This window comes from Sphaerodactylus townsendi, linkage group LG03 (genome assembly GCF_021028975.2).
Source record: "Sphaerodactylus townsendi isolate TG3544 linkage group LG03, MPM_Stown_v2.3, whole genome shotgun sequence".
Lineage (NCBI taxonomy): Eukaryota > Metazoa > Chordata > Lepidosauria > Squamata > Sphaerodactylidae > Sphaerodactylus > Sphaerodactylus townsendi.
The window spans coordinates 143,465,550-143,486,176 of record NC_059427.1 but is presented as its reverse complement, the minus strand read 5'-3'; the positions used below and the strand labels follow the sequence as shown (position 1 = coordinate 143,486,176).

Genomic DNA, 20,627 nt, shown 5'->3' with positions numbered 1-20,627 from the left:
GATGCTGGCCAGCTAAGAGTCCTCTAAAACACTGGTCAGATGAACAACAGAAAGCCAAAGATAGAGGAAGGGCGTGTTCTCAGAACCCAAAACTCAGCCGCCAGCACTTCCCTTCATTTCAATCAGCAGCCCCCCTCCCCCCCAAAAAACTGTTATCCAGACCAAAAGAAGCAGTGACAGACAGGCTCAAATTTAAATGTTTTATTGCAGGTAACTGAAAGCCTGCTTGGGATAAACTAAAAGGGGGGGGGGGGAAATGCACATTCGTGGTCCATCTGGGAGAGGGGGAGAGATGGCATCTAAACTGGTGGGGGAGGGGGGTGTCACTTTTTCAGTGAGAGCACAGACGAGACGCCAACAGAGCTGGTGTGTTTCATCTCCTACAGAGACCATTAATGCTTCGACATTCCACACAGCCCCTATAGATGGCGCTCCCTCCCTTACGTGTTGCCAAGTGTGTACGAACCCGGTCGCTGCTGCCCTGGGAAACCAGCAGCAGCCATTCCACTGGCCAGATTAGCCCGCAAGGGGCAGAAGGCTTTTCAGAACGCCTGGGTCAGCCTTCCAACTTCCGCCTGACATGCAGAGGCAATGGAGCCGGGGGGCAGGGAGGGTTCCACCCAACTCAAAAGAGGCCTTCGCGACCGTCCAGCCAAGGGGTGGGGAAATTAAAAAAAACAACACAACTTTTTAAACATGGAGGTAGTTGAATCCAATGCAGTTATGGCCGGGAATGAACTACTGAAGCTTCACAAGACGATCCATGTGTAGCGCTCGTTGTCTGCAAGGAATTTCAAGGAGCAACCTACAGGGAAAGGAGAACAGCCAGTCAGCGCCATTTTGCCCCCGGGAAGGGAACCTCCCACCCAATTTGCCACTAGTCTCCCAAGAACCGCCCAGTGGCGTTTTAGGAGGGAATTATGACCCCAAGTTAGAAGTGGGATGTCTGCAACCTCTGCACTGTTATATAGGTCACAGCCCCTCCCCCCTGTCCTTCCTCCATAGGGAAAATGAGGAGGATCCAGGAGGTAAGTGGGGTGGGGCGGAGCTCCACAAACGGAAGGAGAAAGTCTCCTCTGCCCCAGAAGCAAAATACACCACCTAACCACCCTCTGCCAGCAGCCCCGCACTGGGAACCACACCAAACACAAACGGGAGAAACCCATCGACTTAGAAGGCCCTTCTTTCCTCCTCACAAGAGGAGACCAAGTCATGCGTGGACGGATGAGCCTTTGCACACCAGTTGATCTGGAACACGTGGCTGGGCAGCACTGCCCAGCCATCCAAATACACTCTTGAGGGACCTCCCACGGAGCGAAGCGCAGGCGATCCAGCCAGTCACCTTTATGAAGGGCCTCGTTGGTCATCCGGTTGACATACCGACCGCTGCTTTCTGGCACCAGCCACTTCATCACCATGTCCACGCAGCTCTTCCGGTAAGAGCTCCACACGCTGCCGCTGAGGGAGATGGACAGGAGCGGCCTCAGCAAGCAGGCCAAGGCCACTGTGGGTCCCTGGCACCGTTTCTGGGGAACACAGAGCCTGAAGCCGGCAGAAATCCTGACCGCCTCTATTTGGGGACACCTGAGGTGCTTGGACCTGTGGGCTCTGAGAACAGTGTCCAAGTAGGAACGACAGGGCAGCTGCCCTTGGCTGGCTCCTGAAAAGCCCCTTGACCACTGGCCAGGCAAAAACCCCGTCCCGGTCTGACCTCTCCACTCAACCCAAGAGTAAAACAAGAGCGAAATTCAGCCAGCACAGGGGTCTGCAACCTGCGGTTCTCCAGATGTTCATGGACTACAAATCCCATCAGCCCCTGCCAGCATGGCCAATTGACTGATGGGATTTGTAGTCCATGAACATCTGGAGAGCCGCAGGTTACGGACCCCTGAGCCAGCAGAAAGCCATCTCCAAAGAAAATCACATAACTACAACAGAAAGGATCAACCTAAATAATAATGGGAAACTGAGGGGGCTTCAGCTGCAGAGTTGGAAGGCTTGGCTTGGGTGGGATTAGAATTTTGGAGGCCAAAATGTTCTGGGTGCAAGTTTAGTGCACACGATGAAGGAAAATAGCCCCCATTCCTCCCGCCAGACGTTTGCACGGCAGCCTTGGCAGGCATCGGGACAAACTGTCCAAGACAGGCTGCTGCCAAGAAAAGGATTCCCTACGCGACACAGTTCCATCGTACCTTGTCTGTCCTTTGACTTCTGTGAGATCCCCCACGCTTACGGTGACAAAGACACCCGTATTCAGATCCCACGCTACTTTGAGGCTGGTGTGATAGGTCTTTGGCCTGCAAGGAGATTTCAATGCGGGGAGGAAAAAAGATTAGATAAACTGGAGGCACAAATTGTCCCTGTCAAGTTATAGTACATAATCATGTCACCTGGCAATCATGTTTTGGGCAGTCCCCTGGGATATACCTTTCACTCGCTCCAGAACCTCGGGTCTCCCTAGGCAATGGCTACCTAGTCCAGCGGCAAATTATTCTTAATGTTTGACCCGAAAGCTTCACTGGCTGTGAAGACCCATTATCTTAATACTGACTTCACTGTGTTGCATTTTGCCAAGAGAGAATCTTGGGAATCAAGATTAATGGCATTTCAACATGCAACGTGTTCCAGGTGGGAGGGGACTAACAGAGGCCCAAGGAGGGCTTGGAAGTTGAATGGACTCACCTGAGCTGTCCCTCTTCGTCAGGGGAAGGAAAAGCAAGGAGTAAAAGTCCAATATTGATGATCACTTGGTTAGTTTCTGGACATACCTAGAAAGAGGAATTCAGCAACTGGCAAATGACGCTTCTTGGCCTCGAATGGCACTTGGCTGCACAGGTTTTGGGCTTGAAGCCAGCGATGCTTTTATGAGTTCGGGGATTGAGAGAACAGAGCAGGAGTCCCCATCCTCTCTGAGCCTACAGCAGGGGTCTGCAACCTGTGGCTCTCCAAATGTTCATGGACTACAATTCCCATCAGCCCCGGCCAGCATGGCCAATTGGTCATGCTGGCAGGGGCTGATGGAAATTATAGTCCATGAACATCTGGAGAGCCACAGGTTGCAGACCCCTGGCCTACAGGCACCTTTGGGATTCTTAGGGGGGATGATGATCGCCACCCCACAGTGGCTACTGTGGGAGGTAACGGCTGCCATACAAGGCACACCCCAATGGAATACCTCCTCCCCATACTTCCTGGGAAGAAGGCAAGCCTGAAGGGGCAAAGCAATTACTCACTAAGGAGAGCCGGAAGCCCTATGGTTACAAGGAGAAGAGTTTGGATTTATATCCCCCCCTTTTTCTCCTGTAAGGAGAATCAAAGGGGCTTACAATCTCCTTTCCCTTCCTCCCCCCCCCCCCCCCCCAAACACCTTGAGAGGTAGGTGGGGCTGAGAGAGCTCTGAAGAACTGTGACTAGCCAAAGGTCACCCAGCTGGCGTGTGTTGGAGTGCACAAACTAATCTAGTCCACCAGATAAGCCTGCACAGCTCAAGTGGCAGAGCAAGGAATCAAGCCCGGTTCCCCAGATTAGAGTGCACCTGCTCTTAACCAGTACACCACACTGTATCACCATTAAGGAACCTGTTGGTAAGCCCCTGTTAGAGCTAACCAAAGGGGGAAAAAACCTCAAAGGTAAGGCCTGGCTCCCCTCTGCACTGGCTGTTATCTGTGTATGTTAATGGGCCTTTCTTTCTGTTTTAACTGCTGTGCTTTGCAACCAGTGAAATAGGCCTCCCCTGCCCCGGGGCTGGACTGAGCCTATGGCTTGCTCGTTCTTGAAACTTGGGACACCTGGCAATACTGACTGCACCTCGCTTCTATTGTGGGAAAAGGGGGGGGGGATCTGAAGAAGTGGGAAAAGCTAGAGCAGGGGTCTGCAACCTGCGGCTCTCCAGATGTTCATGGACTACAAGCCTCATGGGATTTGTAGTCCATGAGCATCTGGAGAACTGCAGGTTGCAGACCCCTGAGCTAGAGATAAATATAGCTCAAAACGCCAGGGCCTTCATCTCTGGCTTTCTGCAGCTAAGGTCTTGACACAGTTCAACCAAGCTCTTCAGACCTTCTTGAGTCTGAATTACTGACTGGAATAACAGAGCCTGACACTAGAAGAAGAAGAAGAGTTTGGATTTATATCCCCCTTTCTCTCCTTGTAGGAGACTCAAAGGAACTGACAATCTCCTTGCCCTTCCCCCCTCACAACAAACACCCTGTGAGGTAGGTGGGGCTGAGAGAGCTCCGAGAAGCTGTGACTAGCCCAAGGTCACCCAGCTGGTGTGTGTGGGAGCGCACAGGCTAATCTGAATTCCCCAGATAAGCCTCCACAGCTCAGGCGGCAGAGCTGGGAATCAGACCCAGTTCCTCCAGATTAGATACACGAGCTCTTAACCTCCTACGCCACTGCTGCTCCTACCCATTTGCAGCTCCCCCACCCCCCGCCCCCTTGGGAGAGGACGCTAAACTTGAAGGTCAGCACAAGAGGCTCTTGATTAAAAGATGCTTCAGCAGCGTATCCTGGCTAGAAATATCTTGGCTGGTGCCCTTCTTCAAATCTCAAGCAAGTTACTGAGAATATACGACAAGGAAGGGAGCCAAGAAAGGAGCCCTTTGATCAGGAGCCCGGTCTGTTCCTACCTCCAAGATCACGATGTCGTAGTCGCTGAAGGAGCAGAACTGCTTGGACCACGAGGCGTCGTTCCGGATGACCTCATTAATGACGTATTCAAAATCGAGAGTGAGCTGCTCCACAGTTAAATACTGGCCCTGGAAAGAAAACCAAAGAGATGGCTTCTATACAGGCCAGGGCGGGGGGCATACACCTGTCTTGCTATCCTGGGTTCTTTTCTCCAGATACTCTAAAACTGCTGATTTCAAAGATTTCATTGAAAAGAAAACAAAAAATAAGAAAACGTGGTACAGATATTGCTCAGCTAACAGCACGATTCCTGACCGGCCTTTGTTCAAACCTGAGCTCCAGAGATGCTCCCTCCTCCTGCCCAGTTTGGGTTAGCATGCCTCAGATGGTGTCATCACCATAACCCCAACCACATAAATCAAGCTATATATCAAAAACATACAATACATGGAAAGTGTAACCAGCATTCCTGCCATCTGGCCATGTTTCTAAATTTCTGTCACAGGTACCAATTGGCCAGTGCCAATGTTGTCACCACTAATGCAGTGCAATCTCTCAACTGCCAAAGCCTGCACCTTTGGGCTCTTTTAGAGAAATAGTTTTGTTTAGCAAAGGTCAAGTGCTTTTTCACTTCCCCTTCCCCCCACAGAAGGGGTCACAAGCCCAGGCCTCAGAGGGCCATACCTGTCTTGTTATCCTGGGTTCTTTTCTAGTCAGCTTTGTGCAAATCAAGAGGACCCTTGACATTCTCCCAAAGATCAGTTCATTAGGACTATAGCCAAGGCTTTCTTGGACTGAATTTCTTAAAGCGAACAGTATATGAGCAGTGCAGTGTCCCAATTCTTAGGGTGATTTACTGAGTAAGCCCTCAATACCTTCAGTAGGGACCCAATCTTGCGTTCCACTAGCCCATTTGCACTTTGGTGATGGGCTGCCATATTTCAGTCAATTCACACAACTTTGCCATCCGTTTTGATGTGAATGCACTTCCCCTGTCTGAAATTAATGTCCCCAGTAATCCATACACAGAACCAAAGTCACGGATACATTCTGCCACGTTTTGTGCTGTGACACTTCTTAAAGCAAAACTGACTGGATATCTGGAAGCATGATCAACCATAACCAGAATAAATGGCTTTCCTGTGCTTGTGACAGGTAGACAACCGCGTCCTCAGGCAGAGAGATTTATGGAAAGCCTAGACAACACGCTCGTATTTCTAACCAGCAGCTCCAGGGAGCTGCCAACAGCGTTCTCTCCGGGGGTTTTTCCAATCCAATTATTTTTCCCAGAGAGCTTGCAACATTCTGATTGCAAAGGGCTTTTCATAATCCTGAAAAGGTCATGGCATGAATAATGGTTCAAGGTCATGCTGACTGACCCTAAGCCAGCAATGGTCCAGGCGGTCAACAAATGGCCAGAGGTTTCCACGGGCCAGCCCTCCAGACAAACTGCAAGGCCTGTTTTGAAGCCCAAAGCTATTTCTGCATCTTAGCAACTACTTTATTATGTTAATGTCAAACCAGAGCCAATAAAATGGCAAATGCAAAACACAAAAATGGCAGATAAAACAGTGAATTAAAAGCAGCGGGAAAGGCAGGACAAGAGGCCTTCAGAGAAAACAGTCACTGTTTCATGAATCCGACATGTTTTGGTGTCAGTCAAGGCAGCAGATTGACAAATTCTACTCATAAAAAAAATCAGGGTGAATAAAAACACTGTCACTTTAAACTCAGAAGATAGAAGGCTGGGTGCCAGGTGAATGTCTCTATGGCAGTGGTGGCGAACCTTTGGCACTCCAGATGTTATGGACTACAATTCCCATCAGCCCCTGCTAGCATGGCCAACTGGCCCTGCTGGCAGGGGCTGATGGAAATTGTAGTCCATAACATCTGGAGTGCCAAAGGTTCGCCACCACGGCTCTATGGGGAGGGTCCTCCAATTATGGACACACCACTGAAAACACCTTGTCTCTAGAGGCCGCCTACTTGATTGCATTTAATAAAGTCACAAAGCTGCTCCAATTTCTAAAAGTGGCTGCAACGGGTTGAATATCCTCCAAGAATGTTTGAAGCTGAATCCAAACTAAAGATTCGTGGTGGGGAAAGGTGGGTGAGTGTCTACTTAGAAGATTCTCATCCCTCCTGTGGAGAAATTCCCCCACCTAAGAATTCATCCCAGAATTTCAACAATTGGGATTACACTCTGCCCATGACCTGGAACCCAACTGCAAACCTTTAGCTGTCAGAAAGGAGGGGACAGAAGAAAGAGCCACCCTGCCCTAAGAACGGGGCACTCAAGCTCTTGGTTACGCTAACGAATCTAGCCAAATGGTTTGCCAACCCCACATGACCCTGGAAGGTGACACCAGAAATGAACAGAGAGGGAAACAAACGGTCTGCCGGTCTCTAAATGGCAACACAGGCACAGAATGCTGGATGTGTGACTCAGTTTAACAGGTGACTGCTGGTAGCAGTGAGGTGTTACCCAGCTTGCTTTTTGGTACCTCCCTCTCCATCCACAGTAAAGGAACAGGGCAGCCTAGAGACTTGGGGTGGCTGCTAAGCTTGCTGGAGGGTGAAAGGTGAGGCCAAAGGCCTTCACCTGGGATCTGGGAAAGCCACCGCCAGACACAGTTGGCAAAACTGGCTTCAACAGACCAGCGCTATCATCACAAGTTCAAAAATATGTATGTGGGCTAGAAAGACAGCTTGTTAATGTTTAGACGTTCGAACAATAACTTTGTTGACAATTTAAACACAATTAAAAATCATGCTTCAGGCCCCACCTGGATGGCCTTTCATTCTTCTCCAGCACCTTCTGGCTACTGAAGAGAGTTTCAGAGGGTAGCTGTGTTGGTCTGCAGTAGAACAGCTAGATTTGAACCCAGGAGGTCAGAAAGGTTTTCAGGTACAAGCTTTTGAGAGTCAAATCTGATGAAGGCAGCTCTGAGTCTTGAAAGCAGGGCCCTGGGGGTCTCTTCCAACTCTTATCATTCTTTGATTCTAAGTTTACGTTCTGAAAATCATACCCCCTCCCCCCCAAAAAAAATCTTGTGGGTCACTAAAGTACTGCTGGACTGGAATCCAGCTGTTCTCATCCTGATGTTGAACCTTTGATGGCTTTCTCTTTTGTCCTGCTGAACAACGTGCTTGACTGCTTACATCAAACAATTAACATGTGCCGTTGTTGCAGCAATGTTAGATCAAGAAGTTTATTTAAGTCAATCATTTAAACGGGTCTTCCCTTGAGGATATAAATTTCCTTGCTGTCAATCCTCCCAGATTTCCTACGATCTACGGTCAAGCCGACCTTAACATCCGGATTTGTTAACTGTGCTGGATTTCAGGTCAGGAATGCTCCACCAACTGCATCAGTATTGCCTCTGGCCACCACAGAGAATTCCCAGCAAGCATCCTCACCTGGCAGACAGCCCTCTCTTTCAGGGGCTTCAAGTTCCTTCCACGCAAATCTGTCACGACAAACGGCAAAGAGATCTTGTCATCCTCATATTCTGGAAGGAGAAACAGGGAGATGGCAGGTGGAGGAGAACCAAGCAGAGACACCATCAAAACAGACCTCATACAAAATAATGACCCTTTACAGAAAACTCAACAGAGAGAGGGAGATAGAATCTTTCAGGATATTTTGATTCCAGGGGTGAGGTTCCAGAAAAAAAAACCCTGTTGCGAAAAACTGAAAGATATGCAATGCTTGCTCTCCTACCAAGCCTAAACTTTTTTTTACTAATTGATCAACAACAAAAATGCATCATTTATAATTTAATTAATCAGTCCCCTGTGCAAGCATTGGGTTATTACTGACCGGTGGGGTGGAACGTCACATCACAATGTTTACTAGGCAGATGTTGGGGTGCTGGGTGGTTTCCAGGCTGTATGGCCGTGTTCTAGCAGCATGCTGGCCGTGATTCTGGCCGTGAAGGCCTTCGACAATACATTAGGCAGATGTTGTTTATGGGGTGGCTGGCCACTGCCTTCCCCAGTCTTTACCCCCAGCTCCCCCTGGGTATTCATTTTACCAACCTTGGAATGACAGAAGGCGGAGTCAGCCTTTAGTCAGCTACCTGAACGCATGGTATATATGTACGTGTTTAGATAAAAAAAATTATTCTTTAAAATCCAAAAATCAGATTTTTTAAAATTTTAATTGGATTTTGTGCTTCAAACTGATTTTTTAATGAAATGCTTTTTTTGAGGAAAGATCTATCTAAAGATCTATCTATGTTAGCTACATTACAGTCCAAAAGTCATTCATCATGAAATAAGGATTAATTTTTAATTTAGTAGCATGGGGTTGAATACTCATGCAATGTTCAAATGATTTGGGACATGGATCCATTCACAGTGTTGTGCTTTTCCAGAGATTTCTGTCAGAATATTTTGGGCATTTTTTCCCCCATCTGAAAGATATCACAGATGTTTGGTTTTGCAAGTATCGAAACTGTAGATTTGTTACTGCAGGGTAACATCTTCTTTGCAACAAGAATGTTATAAAATAAACATACAGAGTTGAGAAAAAGACCTATGCACATGGAATCAACCCGTTACATCACAGGTGTCAAACTCGCGCCCCTCCAGATGTTATGGAGGGCCACGAGTTTGACACCTGTGCCTTACATCTTAAGTGCTAAATCTGCAGATTTACAGAAGGAGTTCAGTGTGAGGAGGGAGGGACAAGCAGTACAAATGAAAGTGGAATCTTTTGAGCAGAATCCTCCACATGTCTGCGATCTTCGTGTGTACAGCCTAAAGTTCATCATATTATTCTCCTCTTGGAGGAGATAAACCTATAATAGCAGCAGGCTTCAAAAGACACCCATTTTGGGAATATTGTAAGGAAGTTCCTCCAGCTATGGGTAAGGCAACCGTGCAGGCAACAACAAAGAAATACAAGGCCTGGTGGCTCTAATGGAACGGCAGCGTGAGAAGCGCTTTGATGAAGACGGCAAAGGATGTTTGAAGAGGCAGGATCCTCAGGTTGGTAAACGCTCTGATTTCATCATATTTCTTGAAGAACGCCTTGAGGAACTGTCATGTTTGAGCAAAAATATATTTGCTATTACTACTGCACGTTCCTGTCATTTTGATGCAGTCGTTTTGAAGAATTAAAGAGGTGAAACAAGCAAATATTCCTGTGGGGGGCATGACTGAGTGGAAGGGAATACAATGGGTTGTATTCAGCTAAATAAGATGAAATGGTAGCAATAATAATATAACAGCATTAACTTTTTTGTTTAGGGGAATCCATCATCAGCCTAAAGGATTCTGGAAACTATCCACCTTCAAGATCACCATCCTACTGTTGTATGGTTTCAGAGTTCAGAGTCCTGGATAAGTGTTTTGGCCACATCAAATACATCACATATCCGTAGCATATCACCAAAAAGAAAGAAAGAAAATCTGGCCATTCAGGAACCACCATAGACAGGTTTGTGATAAAAACCAGCAAATTAGAATAAGTGGTAATTGGTGAAAGAATGGCCCAGTTTGCTCATGCGGCAAACTCTTCTTTCTGTCTGACTGAAAACCCACACTTCATTAATATGGCCAAGTCATCGAGACGAGGATTCAGCAGCTTTGATAGGAAAGGGGAGAACCAAGTTAACGATCCCACAATTTGGGTTTTTTTGTATTTATTTGATTTAATATGCTAGATGGAATTTTGTAGTGGACTGTTTTGAGCAGAATATCAAGAACCGGCCTATTCTGATGACGGTTTGTGAACAAAATCAAGAGAAAACAGACGGCCCGGTTTGTTGATGATATGCTGAGAATCCTGAAACCCATTTCTGAAGCTTTGAACAAAATACAGAAAAATAGCTGCTTTATCGTTTTTGCTGCTGACATTGGAAAGGAAGTGAGCGAGCCCTTTAAAAAGGAACTGCACAAAGACAGAAGTAAATTACAAATTTACAAATATTAAAAAACAAACGGACAAGCACTGTCTCCGGCTCATCCTCTTGCAAATATTGTCAATACCTGGTCCTAGGCCCAAATCTTAAGGGCAAAAGAAGAGGGGTACCCAGGAATTATCCATCTGTGATGCCAACTACAGTAAACTTCAGAGCTAAAGGGAAATCATTCAAAAAATATGTTTGCCGGTGATGACGTCTAGAGAGTCACACCAGTGAACTGGTGGAAGTCACTTATGAAGCATCTGGATTTAGAGACTGTGGAAGTCATGATTTCACTGTTGACAGTAGTAGCTTCTTCTACTGACATAGAAAAATATTCTCTTACTCGGGATTAATTCATTCCTAATTGAGGAATTGTTTGGGAACTAATGAGGCCAGAAAGCTTTTTTTTCTTTTCCAGATTATGAATAAACAAGCAAAGGAAAATGAGTGAGATGCAGAAGAAGGTATCTGTCAGCCCTGTGCCGGGCATTTGCAAAGGGGACTGTGGCCTCTGCAGGTGTCCAGCACTCACTCTCTCCTGGAAGGGCCACTCTTATCATTTGGGAAGTGGGAACTGTTCCCAGGCTTCTAGTGCAAGTGAGCCATTTGGCAGGGCGGGGGGACCTCGGGCAATATAGGCAGTAGTTTTCAGTGGGATCTTCAGATTCAAATTTGCTTATAATTACCTTTTGAATCAAAATAAAGACGTTAGAGAAAATCCACAGTTTCAATTATTTTTGGACCCGGGAACTGACAATATATTTAAAATTTTTGAAGTGTAGTCCTGGCTGATAGTCTTACTTTTTTAAAAAGATATCTGTTTAACCACATCAGTTAACAAACATAGATGTTTAAGCAAATACAAGAACACTTACGCTATAATGTTATTGTTTTGGTTTAATAAAACTAATTAAATTGTTATTAAGGTTCATTAATGACTTTTCCCCTCTTAATAAAGTACAGCAAAAAAGTTGTCCAAATATGAATGACTAACCTATTAAACTGGAGATGGTTCACCTTGCAATAATTTCATAGTTATTTATCTATGCATTTCTAATAGTAAAACCAAAGCAGCCATTTCTTGATAGAACTTAAAACTAAACTGAAAAGTTATTTTTTTCAAAAAACGGAACCTTCATCTGGTTGCAAATGTCAAGGCTGTACCAGCAAGAATGAATCTGAATGTTAAAAAAACAACATGATAGTGATTTAAATCATGATTTAAATTGATTTGGGTTACACTAAAGTCGCCCTGCACCAAACAGCAACTTTTTCTGCACCTGCGCACAAGACAGGTTGCTGCCGGTTGCCCTCATGCACCCTCCTACCAGGAGTGGAGAAGGAATGGGAAGAATTGCCAGAGCTCCCCACCTTTCTCAAGAGGGGCCCCCAAAGGCAGCAGCAGGGAGCAGCCCACTTGGCTCTCTATTTTAAACAGTGAGCCACGGAGGAACCGGTCTTTTCTCCCTCCCCCCCCCCCCCCATCACCTTCTTCTTCCGCTTCCCTGTCTGCACATGTCATCATTTCTTCTTATCCCTCTTTGGAACTGGGGGGGATTTAGGAAGGCGGAGAGTCGGAGGAGTGGGGGATGGGGTGGCCTTGGGAGACCATTGGAATTTTCTTCCTATGAATTCCTCACAGGTCCCCAAGTAATTCATAAAATACATTATAGAAAATTGCAAAATTCACATTTGATTCCCCACACTGCCACTTTAGCTGTGGAAGCTTATCTGGTGAACTAGATTAGCTTGTGCACTCCAGCACATGCCAGCTGGGTGACCTTGGGCTAGTCACAGTTCTTCAGAGCTCTCTCAGCCCCACCCACCTCACAGGGTGTTTGTTGGGGGAAAGGAGGGAAAGGAGTTTGCAAGCCCCTTTGAGTCTCCTTACAGGAGAGAAAGGGGAGATATAAATTCAACTCTTCTTCTATAAAGGTGCATGCTACATAGCCATTCCAATACATTTGAATGGTTTATACAGGTCAAAAAAATCCAGTTTTCCTTCGCACAGAGTCTTGTTTTGTTTTCACTGCAAGGTACACACATTCCTTCCTTTGTTCATTTGCAAGCTTGAACAGCCTGACAATCTTTGCAGTTTTGTTCTCAATTCCTCTCCTAATTATCCCCAGCATAGAGTTTGCCTTTTTCACAGCTGCCATGCATTGAGCTGACATTCCCATGGAACTATCAACTAAGACGCCCAAATCCCTTTCCTGGTCTGTGACTGATAGCACTGACCCCTGTAGCGTGTATGTGAAGTTTGGATTTTTTGCCCCTATGTGCATCACTTTACATTTTGCTACATTGAACTGCATTTGCCATTTCTGGGCCCACTCACCTAATTTATCAAAGAGGAGGAGTTTGGATTTATCCCCTGCCTTTCACTCCTGTAAGGAGGCTGAAGGTGGCTGACAAGCTCCTTTCCCTCCCTCTCCCCACAACAGACACCTTGTGAGGAAGATTAGTGCTGAAAGAGTTCTGAGAGAACTGTGACTAGCCCAAGGTCACCCAGCATGAATGTAGGAGTGCGGAAACACATCTGGTTCACCAGATAAGCCTCCGCCACTCAGGTGGAGGAGTGGGGGATCAAACCCGGTTCTCCAGATTAGAACAGTGTAATCTGCTTTGGATCCCCGCTGGAGAGAAGAATGAGGAATAAATGAAGTCAGTAAATAAATTCTCCCAAAGACTGAGAGAGTGCTGCTCCTCACTCAAAGTCTTTCTCTGTTGGTGTAACAATCTTTTAGAAGAGCCTTCCAGAAACCATTAGGAAGCCTTTTTTGAATGTTCAGAAGTGCTGCAAGACAACTTTGCAAGAGAATCTCGGAAGCCTCTTGATTGCTTCTGCAGCCCGTTGGTTCTTAGGGGCAGGGGTACTTCATGGATTTTATTTGCAAGACTGTTTTAGTTGCCTGGTGTCTTAAACAGCTTTTAACTTACCCACCGTGGATCCCAGCTGAGAGAAAAATGAGGTTTTAAATAAGCACAGATCAAAACCACATGTTGGAACTATTTCCCAAGTGCAGCTACCAAGGTCTCAGCAGTAGTTCCACTTCAATCTCTAACCCACCATCAGACGTGCCAGAGAAAAGAGGTCCAAATGCAGAAGGAAACCCACAAGACTCAGAGACAGAATTGCTGGCAGGTGTACAATGAGACAGCAGATGAAACATTTTGAAGGCTGGAGGCTGAGAGCAGCTTCCCTTTGTGAACAGGAGTCAAAAGCAGTAGGGCCCTCCCAGGGCAAAGAACTACTGAGATTTATGTCTCTGCTACCGAGAGAGCCTCTTGTCTCAAATCCAACATTGCCAGTGGGTGCTTAATGTTCAGGGCCTCTGTGGGTTGCTGGATGCTTGCTTGCTTTCTCTCTCCCCATCTGCTTGCAACTTTAGATAACAGTGGCACCTCTGGGCTCCTCTTCGAAGGGAGGGGGCCCCCAGATGGCTTTATCTTTTTCCCAAGGTCTAAGGAAAGAACTTTTGCTTTCCTATACATTTCCTGCTCTTGCATTGCTGGCTAGGGGGCTGGAGGGGGGAGGTAAGAAAGCTTGGGAAAGTTCGGGAATCGGATCAGAACTGGCTTTGTAAAAGACAAGGGTTCAATGTTCATTCCAATAGAAACTTCTGGGTGAGAAAATCCAGAGCCTGTCATTGAGTGAATCATACACCTGACAAACGTCCGCCTCCCATTCTCCTATCCGCTCCTTCCCCAGAAACAATTTCAAAAGGGACTCACCATCCTCAGCCTCTAAGAGTTCACTGGGCTCCAGAACGTAGCGCAGTTTGGTATAGTTCACGTAGCCCGGTTCTACCGGCTCACTTTCCAGCTCAGCACCAGGAGAATCCTTGGGCGACCCTCCCGTGTCAGAAATACTTCCTGTCCCAGAAGACTCGGAGCCGAGAATGCCACTGCTGTGCAAACAAGATCCCGAACTCTTCCCGAGATCCCAAGAGGCTAAAGAACCGTGGCCCGTGGCCCCTGAGTCAAGGCAGTGTTCCAGCCCGCTGGCCGCTTCCTCTTCTGTGGAGGTGGAACCTTTGGCCTCTTTAGCCCTTCGGAAGATGTCTGCAACAAACTCCTTTGCCATAGCGACAGCGGGCGAAACGTGGTCTTCGATGTCCTGCAGAGGCGCCGGAACACCTGGCTGTGACGCAGCTGCACTCCGGCAAACAACATTGTCTCTTTCCAGCCCGTCCTTTGAACTGGTGGAACACGGCGAGGGGGCAGCTGCATGGCAGACTTCACCGGCAGGGGACCAAGACTGATGACTTCGGTCATAAAGGATTTGGCAGAAGCTGCTGTCATCTGAAAGGAACCACCACAGAGAAGAATAAGAAAAACTGGTTCAATACGGCAAGCAGAGTGACTTCTGCAGTAACATCTGCACACATTTTCAGGCATCACCATAAGCAGTTTAGTCTGACTTTAAAATATTTAGATGCCAGTAATGCACAGGTGTCAAACCCGGAGCCCTACAGATGTTATGGACTACAGTTCCCATCATCCCCTGCCAGCAAGATGATGGCAGAGGATGATGGGAACTGTAGTCCATAACATCTGGAGGGCCGTGGGTTTGACACCTGTGCAGTAATGGGACTAAGATTATACCCTCACTCTGGGAAAGGGTTAGATCTCTTTCCCCCCTTCCCATAGACCACCTCTGATTTATCAGCCTTTTCTTTCACACCGAGTTCAGTCTAGGCATAGAAACTGGTATAGATCAGGGGTCTGCAACCCGCGGCTCCGGGGCCGCATGCGGCTCTTTCAGCCTTATACTGCGGCTCCAAGTGGCCTGGAGGTCGGAGGGCAGCGTGGGCATGTCCCTCCAACCCTCCAGAGCAGTGCTGGAAGGAAAGGTGAGTGGAGGGGCTGAACCGTCGGAAGCTCCGTGTGTGAAGGTGCCGCTTTTCGCGTCCCCTCCACTCGTGCCGCTTTTCACTGCCTGCTCCATTGGGCAGAGGGGGTTTCCCTGCTTGGCACCTCCGCCTCCTAGTGCTGGAAGGAAAGGTGAGTGGAGGGACCGAACCGGAGGCGGCTCTGTGTGGAGCTGCCTCTCTGGCTCGGTAGATCTTCGGGGTCGTGGAAAACGGGTCCAAAGGGCTCTTTGGGTGGTAAAGGTTGCCGACCCCTGGTATAGATAGACGTGTAACATCTTTGGCATATTTATTTCTGCTTAAGGATTTCTAAGTCAGACTTAAGCTGGATGGCCCAGCATAATCTGCTCTTGTCAGATCTTGGACGTTAAACAAGGCCGGCCCTTCGTTAGGGAACCAAGGAAGAGCTCCAGGGTTGCTACTTTAGAGGCAGGCCCCACTGGCCTTGAAGATCCTACAGGCTGCGACTTGACAGCCCTTTCCGGCACCAGCAAGTCAGATGAAATAATACTAGGCCAGCTCCATGAAAAAACCCACAGGAAAAACACCCATGTGGAAAGAAAGCCCACCTCATATGGAGGAGGAGGAGGAGGAGGAGAGGGAGGAGCAGGAGAAGAAGAGGAAGAAGAGGAGGAGTTGGATTTATACCCCCCTTTCTCTCCTGTAAGGAGACTCAAAGGGGCTTACAAACTCCTTGCCCTTCCCCCCTCACAACAAACACCCTGTGAGGTAGGTGGGGCTGAGAGAGCTCCAAAGAACTGTGACTAGCTCAAGGTCGCCCAGCTGGCATGCCCAGGCTAATCTGAATTCCCCAGAGAAGCCTCCACAGCTCAAGCACCAGAGCAGGGAATCAAACCCGGTTCCTCCAGATTAGAATGCACCTGCTCTTAACCACGACGCCACTTGTATGGTTGACTGAGGATTGCCTCTCCCCACTCTGAGGTCAAAGGCTGTCATGTTCATCTGTGTCACAGTCTCATTGGGAAAATCAAAAATGTCAGCTCGAAAACTGAATATGAAACTAACAACATAATAACATTTTCACTGAAGTTTCTTGCGGCATTAGCTTTTGTCCCAGTCGAAGACGTGAGTGGAGTTTTTGATTATCTTGCCACCACATTTCCAGATGAAGACAACCGTAATGAGGTGCTCATGTTCCTCTTTTCTATATATATTGAGGGCGCAGCTAGTAGAGATCCTCAGTTTCCTATACGAATATCTGCTCCTCGGATGGTGAAAGTGCTGCAAAGAGGGCAAATCCACCAGTGTGGCAGATTTTCCACCACCACCCCTCTTCTGGATGGGGCCAGAACAGCATTGTGAAATCCCCCACAACAGTTGCAGGAGACTCAAAGGGGCTGACAATCTCCTTGCCCTTCCCCCCTCACAACAAACACCCTGTGAGGTGGGTGGGGCTGAGAGAGCTCCGAGAAGCTGTGACTAGCCCAAGGTCACCCAGCTGGTGTGTGTGGGAGTGCACAGGCTAATCTGAACTCCCCAGATAAGCCTCCACAGCTCAGGCGGCAGAGCTGGGAATTAAACCCAGTTCCTCCAGATTAGATACACGAGCTCTTAACCTCTTACGCCACTGCTGCTCCAATGGAAGCTCACTGGGGCAGCCTGGGGCAGCGATGCAATGCTCCGTCTAATGTGCCTCATGTGGTTGTTATGAGGATAAAAAAGATGGCAGGAAAACGATGTCAGCCACTTTGGGTCCCCACAGTGGAGGAAGGTGGAGTATAAATGAGATGACGAAGTAAAATAATAGAAGTTGCAGGTAGGCCGGCTGGCTGGCCGAGATCCAGAAAGTGATCCAGCCTACTTCTCCAAGAGGGCATAAAGAGCCACCATGGCGTAGTGCAGGCTGGCCATGCTGGCAGGGGCTGATGGGAATTGGAGTCCATGAACATCTGGAGAGCCACAGGTTGCAGACCCCTGGCATAGTGGTTAAGAGCAGTTGGATTCTAATCTGGAGAACCAGGTTTGATTCCCCACTCCTCCACCTGAGTGGTCAAGGCTTATCTGGTGAACCAGGTGTGTTTCCGCACTCCTGCATTCCTGCTACCTTGGGCTAGTCACAGGTCTTTGGAACTCTCTCAGTCCCACCGACCTCACAAGGTGTCTGTTGTGGGGAGAGAAAGGGAGAGGAGCTAGGAAGCCACCTTGAGTCTCCTTACAGGAGAGAAAGGTGAGGTATAAATCCAAACTCTCCTTCTCTTCTTCTTCTAAAACCAGACCTGGTTCTTCTTCAGAGATTGATTTCACATCCCAAGTGTGAAGTTTATGAGAAGGAAACTGCCATGCCACGAGAAGCTCACATGTGTAGCCAATCAAGTTTAGGCTTCTAGAATGTTACCAAAAGCAACAGGACCCGTTTGTCAACCCATTCCAACAGGCTGAGAAGATTGAAATCAGCATTTCAAGAGCGGATTCATCCTCACCACCCAGGCAAACACAAAGTTGCTCTCGTAATCAGGAGGTTTTCGAGGATCAAGGAAACCTTCTTGATACGTTGACTTCACTGTTTAGGCTCCAATCCATGCAAAAGAAAATTTATGCAACAACAACAACAAAAACTGCACTATGACATGCAAAGAAGATAACATTACAATAAACTTCAGGGGCACCAGGGAACACCATATGCAAAGAACTCAGAAAAACTCAGCTGACAAAGAGAACTCTTTCTCCCTCTCCCAAAATACTAGCTCAAGGGCTTAGGTGCCAAACTCACGGCCCTCCAGATGTTATGGACTCCAGTTCCCATCATCCCCTGCCAGCATCATGCAACAAATGATTAAAATGTGGAATTTGTTACCAGAGGATGCTGCGACGGCCACAGGCATAGACAGTGTTCAAAGGGGATTAGACAAACTGACAGAGGCTTACAACTCACGGTGACTGAAGGGACGTCCACATTCAGAGCAGTAACATTCTGAGTATCAGGGCCAGGAGGCAATATGAGAAGAAGGCCTCAGGTGCTATGTTTTGCTGTTGACTTCCAGAGGAACTGGCTGGCCACTGTGAGACAGGATGCTGGACTACACAGACCACTGGTCTGATCCAACAGAACTCTCTTTCTGTTCTTACTAGGAGAAGGCCTCAGCTTCTATATTCTGCAGTTGGACCTCCAGGGGAACTGGCTGGTTGCTGTGTGAGACAGGATGCTGGACTACATAGACCACTGGTCCAATCCAGTAGGGCTCTTCTGGTGTTCTTATAAAAAGCATAGCTCAATCTGGTTACTACAGTGGGACACCTGCTTCACATCACCAACTAAAAAGAAGCTGTCCATGTATTAATGCAATAAACAGGGTCCCTGTCCCAACAGAGTGGACCAATAGCAGTTCACACGGTTGCACCCAGCAGCTGGTCTTTTTACATTTTTCTTTACAAAGCAGTTGGAAGTCCTGTATGGACCCCCACATAGAAGTTCAGGGCACCATCTGAACAGAAAGACTGTGTGTAGCAGATCCCTTTCTCCCACATGCACCGCCCCCCCCCCCCAGCCCCACCTCTTACCTGATGAATGCACAGAAACGGCACAAGCCACTAGAGAATAGCTGGTATTGAGGAGCACCACTTGGTCCTTCTTCAGCTGGAACGCTGGCTGGAATGTCGGGAATGGGTACACCACCTGGTATTTGGTATGCAGCATGAAGCCGTGCTGCAAGCATTTGGCGTTGGGGTCACCTGAGGGAGCACCCACAAAGCAGCATCAGCAAGGACTCCAGGCAAACTCTGAACATAGGCAGCAGGTGAGGGAGAGCAGTGCTCCATAAAACACTGGGCAGAAACTTGTGGTTTTCAGCCAGAGGATTCACAGTGGAGATATATTTCCAGATGAGTGACAGAGAACACTTGAAAATTAATTTGGGAACGTTCCACAGCTTGAGCTTTAGGGAGGGGCAAGCTATAAAATTAAACAAATATTTTGTGGCTGACAAAGATTTATTCACTGCACGTTTTCATTGCTTCTGATTGATTACTGGCTTGATTATAGTGAGGGGAGCCTCCAATGACTGCCAGCACACAAACGATGAAAACATTTTTTAAAGCCCCGCCGCCCACTACCCTGTTTCCCCGAAAATAAGACAGGGTCTTATATTAATTTTTGCTCCCAAAGATGCGCTATGTCTTATTTTCAGGGGATGTCTTATTTTTCTGGTGTTCTGTTCGATGGGCATGCTTCCAAACAAAAACTTTGCTACGTCTTACTTTCAGGGGATGCTTTATATTTAGCACTTCAGCAAAACCTCTACTACGTCTTATTTTCAGAGGATGTCTTATTTTCGGGGAAACAGGGGGTACCTCCACAAAAGCAGAAATATTTTCCAAACATTATCTCTTGAGTTCCCCATAGCCAGGCTCCAACTACTCCACCAGGGGTTCCCAATTTTTCGAGCCTGCAGGCACCTTTGGAATTCCAGTATGGTGCATTGTGCACACCCACAAAACGGTTGATCTGGCTTACCTTCAGCCACCCAATGAAGATCTTTCAGCTGTGGTGGCAGCTGCTGCAAAAGCAGTGTTTTTTTTTTAAAAAAATGTGTGCAGCCAATCAATCTCCAGTGACCAATCAGAAACCTTACTGAACAAAGACCCCACCCAGTTTCTTGGAGGACACCATGCTGCCCAAAAACACAGTCTTGGGGACCCCTGTGCCACACTGCTGCGTCTCAACTCGGTTAACAATATAAACCACTCACACTGAGGTTTTCTGCCATGAAAGATACTCAGCAAAAAAGAAGCAAGATTTGCGCCTGTGCCAAGGAGGGTTTGCTCACCTGGATGTGCAATGGCCATTTCCCTGCAGCTGGGACAGTGCACAAGAGGCGGCATGGCAACGGTGCTAATGTAGATATCCCGGTGGTTTTCGTCACTCATCATCATGTTTATGAGCAGCCCATTAGAAGAGCGAGTGCTGCCAAGGAAGAGGAAAGAGCGGTCAGTTTCAGAGAAGGCCACAAAGACCCACTTTGAATGCCATTTACACTCTTCTCCCAAATACAGTGCAGCCAACCTGACCTATAGCAGTGCGGAGGGTGAGAGAATGGCCTTTATTTCCACCAGACAGAACTACACCCACTGGCGCACAGAACCCAGCTCACACCATTGGTTCAGAAAGCCACCTCTGTCGATAACCTCACATACTGTCAAAAGGTTCATGGATAGCAATAAAGTGACTAAAGCAGTTTCAATGCCCAAA

General features: G+C 47.6%; 1 protein-coding gene across 1 annotated transcript in view; it reads right to left on the bottom strand.

Annotated features, from left to right (window-relative positions):
• Window positions 1–186: 186 nt before the first annotated feature.
• The window catches only part of DCAF15 (DDB1 and CUL4 associated factor 15), a 38,088-nt gene continuing 17,647 nt past the window's right edge, over window positions 187–20,627 (bottom strand). Inside the window, exons 5-13 of the mRNA XM_048490813.1 lie at window positions 20,206–20,342; window positions 18,941–19,111; window positions 14,283–14,852; window positions 8,053–8,144; window positions 4,632–4,760; window positions 2,683–2,768; window positions 2,193–2,297; window positions 1,343–1,458; window positions 187–805 (exon numbers count right to left, since the gene is read on the bottom strand). Coding sequence (XP_048346770.1) covers window positions 750–805; window positions 1,343–1,458; window positions 2,193–2,297; window positions 2,683–2,768; window positions 4,632–4,760; window positions 8,053–8,144; window positions 14,283–14,852; window positions 18,941–19,111; window positions 20,206–20,342 — 1,462 coding nt within the window. The 3' untranslated portion in view covers window positions 187–749. The remainder of the gene's footprint in view (window positions 806–1,342; window positions 1,459–2,192; window positions 2,298–2,682; window positions 2,769–4,631; window positions 4,761–8,052; window positions 8,145–14,282; window positions 14,853–18,940; window positions 19,112–20,205; window positions 20,343–20,627) is intronic.